Consider the following 9273-nt stretch of genomic DNA (forward strand, 5'->3'; position numbering starts at 1 on the left):
ACAAGGTCACATCGCTGAACTTCTGGTTTTCAAACAGAAAGCCGAAGTCGTCTGAGAGACGGCACTCTGGCACTTTGAAATGTGTCGCATTTGACTGTCCCGAGATGTTTACACTATCCACTGCTACGCTCACCTCGCATAATAATGTGAGCTTGTCATCGGGCAACAGACCATTCGCTTCATCCAGCAGGAAGTCTCTTCGAATGAATTTCTTGCTGCCCCACTTTGTGCCTTGCCCGAATCGGTATGCACGCTGGGACTCCGTAGCATTGGTTTCTTCTCTTTTGGCATTTAGTATTGAAAGTGTGAACTTGGCTCTGACTTCTGACTTGTTACATGAGACTAGACGCAGGTACAATGAGAGGTAGTCTTTGCTTTCTTCATCCCGACCCTTTGGATACACACGCAAACACCATTTGAGCTTATCATTTGCCCCAGCAGAGAATGTGGATGACTCGAGAATTTCGCCCATTTTATCACTACTGAAGCTGATGTTGGTGATGCTCCACATATAGCTCAACTTTACCACTTTAAACTGAGTGTAGCACCAGTTCTCTGCGACGGGCGTATTGACCTTGGGTGGCGGGGGCAAGGGCACGCGGGCCACGGCCATGCCAGCTGCGCTGCCCGAGCTAGCCGCTGAGGCCGACCCACTGCTGCTACTGCTACTGGTGCTCGAGGTGGTCCGCGGGGTCTGCTGCTGCGAGCACTCACTCACCACCGGCTGCATTTCCATTTTGTTGTTGTTGTAGGACGCGTGTTAAAGTTCGAAGTCAATTCTGACACCAGTGTTACGTGCTTTGTGTGTCACGCAACAAATAAATCCACGTAGGTCTCAAATTCAGTAGTACCTTTATTGTTCTTCACTTATACAACCACACGCACTGCACTTGCAGTATTACAATGACTGCTTACAATATCTCGGCCAGTCCATCTGTATCTGTCGAAGCTGGGCTTTTATATCTCGGCGGTTGCTACACAATGAGCCTTCTGTTGTCTATCACCGGGAGACGCTGCCTATTGATACTCCAATACCTACGCAACGGCCAACTGTTGGGGCTACAATACCGCTATTGTCGCTACCTATGCAACGGTCTCTTCAAGCGTTACTATGGAAGTGTCTTCTGGATTCCGAACATGAGACAATACCATGACATATTTTGATTAAAAAAACAGGCTGGGGTCCTGACAGTATTTTCTTTTCTCAGGGGGGCTCAGAGTTAAAAAGTTTGGGAACCACTGGCCTACAGGTATCGAGAAAAACCACGAATAATATCGGTCGGGATAACCGGTATTCAGAACCGAGATTCGAAACGGATTCCTCCCCCCAAACAGAATCACTACCTTCTCGGTCGAATGACTTCCAGAGTTACACAGTCTCTGTTAGTTTTCAAAGTCAAGGGCCCTTACAGTCAAGGGAGTTTCCTTAATTTAATGATTAAAAGTCCTTTCCCAACCTCGCTTTGCCGTCTCAGCCTTCATCACTTGTCAAACCTCAAGGCACTTTATCAGCGTGTGCCGGACTGAACAAACTGACAATCTGCCGAGCCGTGAAAGTGGGTATACCAGTTTAAGTTACAGTAACACCAGCTGTGCTTCCTTCCACGTGGTGTTCGAGTCATTGCTCGTTTGTCATCCTGCCGTCCAACGATATACAGCCTACGCTGCTGACAGAGTCTCATTATTAGTAGTAATCAAAATTGTCGCGCTGTTAACTTACCCCGCTCCCTCCCGTACGTGTTAAAGAATGATGCGCCGAGGCCGGTATTTAACTCAATCTCCTACGAATAACACGCACATAGTGAATCGGAAACTGCCCCTTTTATACAGCGTCACATGTAGATGTGTGTCTATAGACGGGGATTGGATTTACTGACCACTTATACACGCGACTCGGAACTACAAGCAGCTAACCTCCATAATTCACAAATAGCCACAGCAACCGTAAAGCATTTTCCAGCCTGCTGTGTCTTCACCAGCTGTTCCCTCGCAACGGCTTCTAACAGTGCAGGTTCTTCAGCGTCACACGCTAACCTTGTCTTCACAGCCTCCCGTACAGAACTGAACACACCTCATTCTTGTCCCCTGCTTATAACATTTCGGTATGGACCACATAGAGTACATCCAATTTCCAGCAGTAATTCTATTGTTGTTGCGTATTCGTTGCCGCGGGAACGTGTTTAACCAGCCGTTGCACAGAAATGGTAGTTTTTTACAGAGTCACCGCTTAGCAACGGGTCTATACGCCACAAGAGCATACTACACCCGACATACTAGAACTAAAGACTGTTAGCTCTTTCCTGACCTACTAGTAACTTATGTTAATGCAATATGTTAACGCTTCAAAATTTATTGCTTTGACAAACCGAATTTTCTTAATAATACTGATGTACCTCACACGAAATTATCATATGTACCTGTAAGGGTAACTTAAGCGACCTCCGTAGTCCAGAGGTAACGTTACCACCTCATGACTCGTGGTACGCGGGTTCAAATACGCGTCGGAGGTCTTCGAATTTATTAAGGGAGGAAAAATTCAGGGAACAAGTCCTCCGGAAGGGACTTTAAGTTGTGTGTCCCGTCTCGTAACTTTACGGCACGTAAAAGAACCTTATATCTCCTAAGCAGATCACTGAGCCAAATTCCAGAACGATTCCCGCCCAAAAATAGTATCTAAGGCCTCTGATAGATGGGGGAGGCATTACAGACACCGCTAAGCAAGTGCCCGAACTCGCTTGCTCGGCGGGACTGATGGTACGCACCATTTATCGGTAGGGTATAGAGACTGGTAGAATATCATAAAGGGAAGCACAATAGACCAATACTGGTCTAAGTGCATGGGGAAACCCACCCTCTCCAATAACTTACTAACTAAGGGTAACTTAAAGTTGTCCTTGTGCTTAACTAATTAAGCACTACGCCATGAAGGCGTATGCGGGAGTGGATGTATAGATCCACATTTTCTTGACCTCGGCACCAGCTGGGGATGAGTGGTCAGCTTCACGCCCCGGTCGCTTTAACCCCAGGAAAGGGCCCCCCCCCGTACCCATTAGATAGGAGGTTGGGTAGACCCCAGAGCCGGTCTTGAAGTCGTGGAGTAAAGAACATTCTTGACCCTACCGGCACACGAACTCCAACCCCTCGGTCGTCCTCCCCGTAGCTAGTCGCTATACTGACTACGGTATCCCGGCTCATATCATATGTATATGTACATATATATTGTCGCGTATTGGGCGTATAACGCGACAAATAACTTCACGCCGTATTGGATATAACGAATTTTATTTCACATTCGCACGCACAATCACCCAATTGACAGTTTTAGAACTACTGCTATCTGCAGTATCACAAATACTACACTCCGAATGCCACAATACAACTGACTGGTTTGTGGATAACTCGGAACTAAGTCGGAGGTAGCTCGAGGACTGACTCGTAGGTAGCTCCAGGACTGACTGACTGACTGTGAATAGCCTTCGCTGCTCCTTATGTAGCCTCGATCGGACAATTGTCGTCTGGTGCCGTGTTGATAGCCACGCTGTCCGGAGTTGTTGACTGCTGCCTAGCAACCGCGATATCCCTCGGTGACGTCACCGCTGTTGATTCGCTTTGCATAGTTTTAAGGTCGCGGGGACTCGGCTAACGTCTGCTCCGCTCGGCTCACTTCGGCTACGCTCGTGACGTCACCGCGCGTTGCGCGTTGCATAGCTACCAGGATGCGGGGTGATTACTCGCCTATTACGCGAGGGCTACGTTACCGCTAAGTGCAGCTGGGGAGGTAGGGGTCAACATGTCGCAATATAAACATATGCAGAAGGAAATGTGAGGCAATAAGAGGCCAATGCGTTTCCACCAGTAAAGGCAGATCTAAACCTGTCCCTATACAAAGCAATGAAGACGCATGGGAAAGCCGAAGTGTACGTGTAGATCCACACATTAACCTCGGTACTGGATGAGTGTGAACGACAGCTTTCACGCCCGGGGATTTTACTCCGGAAACAGACTCAACGGCACCTACTGATACCAGATTATGTGGGCTCCAGAGCCTGTCTGGAAGCTATGGAGAAGAGAGAAATATTTTGCCACTACCGGGAATCAGACCCGGCTTCCATGGGTGTCCAGCACATAGCTTGTCGCTACATGGTCTGAGCTATAATTGAAGATATCACGCAAGAAATTTCTTTTTGCTTTTTTTACAGGAGCCTCTAAAGAAAGTTTTCATAGGGCCGAAGCATGTAAGGCGACTTTATTTACTCAAGATTTTAGTAAAATTGCCTTACACTCGATGGTTGTCTTGCTCTTTAGCAACGAAGACAATTCACTGGAATCAACTTAAACTGTTCCCCCCCCCCCCTATACACACACACACAAAATTATATATCAAACCTCGGTCATACATAGGTGGTTCAGTAAATGTAAATCGTGTTCTCAAACTAACCTAAAGGGTCTTGTGTTTGGCTACTTACGTCAATATTTCGTTACATGAGGCGCGAATATAGGTCACGGAAACCGGTAGCCCGTATTAACTTGCGATAATAAATATTGCTGTGCTGGCTGTACTGTAAATATTTCAAGAAACGTGGAAAACAGAGCGCTGAGATGGTGTGGCAAACCTGAACGAAAGAAAGAGGAAAGATAATCGAAAAGTGTCACGTGACAGAGTGACTATAGACGGGGTTTGGATTGGTAATGGGATTTACTGAACACTTACAGAATGTAACTACAAAAACTACGACAATCTCATTGAGTGGCACACTCCAAAGCGACTGCAGCATGCACAGTCTTCTTAGCCTTCCCTAGCAGTTGCCTAGTGACGGCATCCAACCAGCTTCTAGCAGTAACAGTCGTCTGCCTCACATACCAAATCATTCCACTCTACTGACTGGATCCCATGCTGGTAGCCATCTCACTCCAGCCTCCGCTTCTATGGCTTATCTCCACACATCGTTGCAGGAGTGTGGCCCTCGGTGCCCCGTGCATGTTAACATGATCCTGATCAACAGGTTCCACACACAGCTGTCCTATTGGCTCGCTGGAGTGGATGATGGTCTTTCCAAACGTGTCTGTGGTTACAAATTCGAGGTAATCGTCCAATTTAAGAATTTAGAACTCTGCAAGAAGGAAGATAACATTTGTCGCGCTAGAAAATTTCCCGATCATCCTTATACATCTGTTTTGTGTCATCTGGAGTATTTTCCTATTTTTCTTATTTAAAAAAATAAAAGGAAGCTTATGAGACCACCTTGCTGTCTGTGTATCCGTGTTTATATATGTTTGTGTATCTGTGTACCCCCCCCTTTAGGCTTATGAGGGTTATGACCTCCACATCCTCTATGTCTGTATATCCCCCCTAATTTTTGTTGGGAAGTTCATGAGATCATCTTGCTGTATGGGTGTCTGCCTATCCCTACCTCAAATCTTTTCATTTTCTATGTAGGCCCTGTCGTATCAAAGGGGCGTATTGTTAGGTTTTGGATTTGTGCGTATGGGCCCAAGCTTTGCAACCAGGGGTGTTGACTGGTTTCAGGAATGATATGAATTGTCGGATTAAAAAGCATGAAATTCAGTGTTTAGTTCCTAAGTGAGAGCAAAGCATCACACGCCCACGTGTGGGGGTCAGTTCTCAGTTTCACGCTCCCACAACTTTATCCCATGGACGAAAGAGTTTGTGGAACCAGTTGGTTCGAAGGCTGAGGGGGCTCCCAGAGCCGGTGTGGACGCAGCGACCAAGAGGAATTTGTGCCTGAACTGCGAGCCGGTCCTAGGTCAGGCATTCCTCCTCACGAAACGTCACTGGTACTCATTAGTAATTGGTAGGAAGTGGTTGTGACCAATTTCAAAGCACAATTCCAATATCCGCCCAATAGAAAGAATAGCGCTGGGATGTGATCAGTGAAACCCTCAGTTAGGTAATAATATTGTGGTGTATAGACCTGTTGCTAAGTAGTTACTCTGATAACAGCGGCAGTTGTTAGGTAACGCCCGCAACATACACTCATGCAACAAGAGAAGAACGTGTTTTCGGTGTGGTCCGCGCCGAGGAGTTATCTTGAAGACATTTAAGTTGGCAAATTCAAAACCCTTGGAGGCGGGGTCGAATACCTCCATCGTGACGCTGCGAGTGTTAGGAGGCGACGACAGGGGAAGTAAAATATGGTCGCGAGCCTCACGGAACTCGGACACGAGCGTGACTGCCCTGGCGAGGGCCAGCAGCAATTGTGACAGACCCGTCTTCTCGTTAGAGAGAGTGCCCCACAACAACAAACCCTCACAGTCTGACTGTAATACAAATCTGGTCCTAAGCCCCAGATGGGTGTTTATCCCAAGACAGACTAGCCAGTTAAGTGGGCAGTTGAAAGTCAGCCTGTGAAGAGAAGACTAGGAGGCTGGTGTGAAATGGCTGCCAGCCTGGGACCAGTCAACTGAAAAGACTAAGATTTCATGTGTGATTTTGGAGTGTGTAATTCAGTTAGACTTGTTATAGTTCCTGTGTTAAAATCCGCTGCCAGGAAACGGCTAGTAAGACTGTAATATACTGAGGACACTAGTTTGTATGTGTCAATGATCTGTAAACTGTAATTTTAACGTCAATACATCCAAGAACAAATCCAAAACCCATAGTCCATAGTCAAAACTAAATCGTAACAATATTTTCGGGGTAAAATGTTAATAAACGGATCTGAGGTTCTGATGACGGTGGCTCTGAAGATTATTCGAGTCTTCTGGGATGTGATTCCATGTAATTTACTAGACAGGTACCAAATTCCGAAGAATCTAAGGCCTGCATATCTCGGACAGAAGATCCTTCGCGGTCTATTGCTGGAGATTCAGGGAATAGCTGCTCCGAACCAGCAAACTACACGGGGTCACATCCTATAAGACCGTTAAAGTCTGAAAGTATTTTTTTTTTGTTTAGGCATACGACGAGGTTACGTTCTTTCTACAAGCTGTGTCCAGCAGTTTCCATTATTCGTAATTCTGATGTTAAAAAAAACTCCTTACTCTATAACAAGCCAAATGGCTGGTCAAGGATGAAGCCAGAAACTTAAACACCGAGGATATGATAATGTGCTACGTGATCAGCGAAAACGCACCTCAGTGGACGGTGATGGATGAGTATAACGCAGTAACATACTGATGTTTAGCAGGGAAAAACAGAAAGAATAGAACTTCGAGATAAATCTGCTACAGTGTAATTTTATTCACAACAAACACTATGCAAAATCTCCCGGAACTGAACCCGACAATCCGCCATGAGAAGCCTTCATTTGACCGCCCAAATTTCTGTCTTATGGGAATACTACACGACGCTCTCATTATCAAGAATATACAATGTCGGATGACAGAGTGACTGACAATCGATGGGAAGAGCTTCGAAAGGAAGTGGTCGTGGCCTAATGAAGGCAATTGTGAGAATCTCTAAGCCACGAGACTCGAACTGAACACCTCCCGAATGCAAATCTAGAGCATTATCGCTAGATCTACCTTCTCTGAGTCCTATTATTTAAAATAGGTACAATTCCTTCGTAATCCTTCTACAAAAGGTTATAATTCAATTTCATGCGTTGCCATGGTGACGCCTCGTGTTGCTAAGATGTTGCTTTGTATCTTTTGTGTAATTAGACTTGATCCCGCAAGTACATCGACAAGGATGGACACTGCAAGTACTGTTAATTAGTTGAACTGTCCTGGGGTCACTGTTAATGCTAGTACAGTCCGTGTTTCTAGACCCATCCCTTCTCAATAGAATTCACAGTGGAATTAGCCGAGACCGCTAACTGAGCTGAGGACTGTAGGGTGTGTATGGGTCATAACAGGGCCTTGAATGATTGAGTGAATATATAAGGGATGGGCCTTCTCGGCCCTTGCACCGCGACCTACAGTGGTCTATTGTGCTTCCCCTTTTGATTATCCCCTCAGCAATTCCGCGCTTCGAGTGAAGCGTAGGATTTTGTACGTGGGGACGTCGAAATAGTCACTTGGTTCCACAAAGTATTAACCAAAGTGACGTAATCTTAAATAAGCCAAGGCCTCGCATTCTCACAGGATATGTGTGGTTGTTTTACCAGGACCTTAGTTGCAGTGCGTCACCCTTCCATTCTCCCACAATACACCTGGCACCATTTCTCCTTACTTGCTATACGTCTAACCACTTCATCTGACGCGCAACACTGAACTAAAAAAAAAGGCTGTCATGCTTACGCGCCGGGCGCCCTTTACCCCCAGGGAAGATTCCTGATACTTATTTCTTTTAAGAGGTTGAGTCGACCACTGTGAGGGTTGGAGTCCAGTTGGGTCCACTCGGCACGGCGGCCACTGATTTTCCTATTGTAGCCTGCCCCGGGTGATTATGATGATGGAGAATTAGGTGGAATGAAGACTAGCAGGGGAAATCGAAGTACTCGGGAAAAACCCCGCCGCAGCGTCACTTTGTCCACCACAAATCCCACTTGACCAAACCTGAGATCGAATCCAGGCCGTCGCGGTGGGAAGCCAGCGACTAACCCCTTGAGCTACGNAGGCCGTCGCGGTGGGAAACCAGCGACTAACCCCTTGAGCTTCGGTGCGGCCTAAGGAAAAGGTAAAGTTCTCTCTGCGCTTAACTAACTAAGCACTACGCCATGAAGACCTTTGGGGAAGTGGATGTAAAAATCCGCTTTCTCTTCACCTCGGCTCTAGTTGGAGGTGAGTAGTCAGCTTCACGCTCCGGCCGCTTTATCCCATGGGAACACTCCCTGTATCCATCGGACAGGAGGCTGGGTGCGCCCCAGAGTCGGTCTGGACTACGTGGAGAAGAGAAAAATCTTGACCTTCGATCAATTGAAAAAATCCTATTACCTCATCGGGACTCAAACGCGATATCTTTCGACCTGTAGCATAGTTCCTCAACGAACTATGCTACCGCGAGCCCCTCACGCAATTCAGAGCCCCGGTGGAAGTCACGGCGTGCAGCAAAGTGCAAAGCGACTATTAGGAGAATTTCAATCAGATCAGCTGGAAATCTGCCTTAACAGAAACGGGGACAAACGTGGTGATCTGAACAGCTTATCAAGTAGGTCATGCACGGATTGAGCTTTCGGAGTAATTGGGCGGAGGGGGTAGTGGCTTCTTCTAACCATCAAGCAGACAGAACAATTTGTACTGCAAACCTTAACGTACACAGCTTCTTAAGTTTATCGCTAATGGTCTGTAACGAGGTCACCGTACGTATGTTATTGCGGCTGTAAAAATGTGGCTGCTTTCATGTCAGTAACATGGCAACCTATGTAACGT

The 9273-nt window shown here is 46.6% G+C and overlaps 1 protein-coding gene across 1 annotated transcript; it reads right to left on the bottom strand.

The window, feature by feature from the left end:
* Window positions 1–7: 7 nt before the first annotated feature.
* On the bottom strand, window positions 8–716 carry LOC111875349 (protein roadkill-like; the record flags this gene model as incomplete). The annotated part of the gene is made up of 1 exon (XM_023871529.2): window positions 8–716. A coding segment is annotated over exon 1 (606 nt), but the record flags the coding sequence as incomplete, so codon positions are not given.
* Between the last annotated feature and the right edge of the window lie 8557 nt (window positions 717–9273).

This window comes from Cryptotermes secundus, unplaced genomic scaffold, assembly GCF_002891405.2.
Source record: "Cryptotermes secundus unplaced genomic scaffold, Csec_1.0 scaffold576, whole genome shotgun sequence".
Taxonomy (NCBI): domain Eukaryota; kingdom Metazoa; phylum Arthropoda; class Insecta; order Blattodea; family Kalotermitidae; genus Cryptotermes; species Cryptotermes secundus.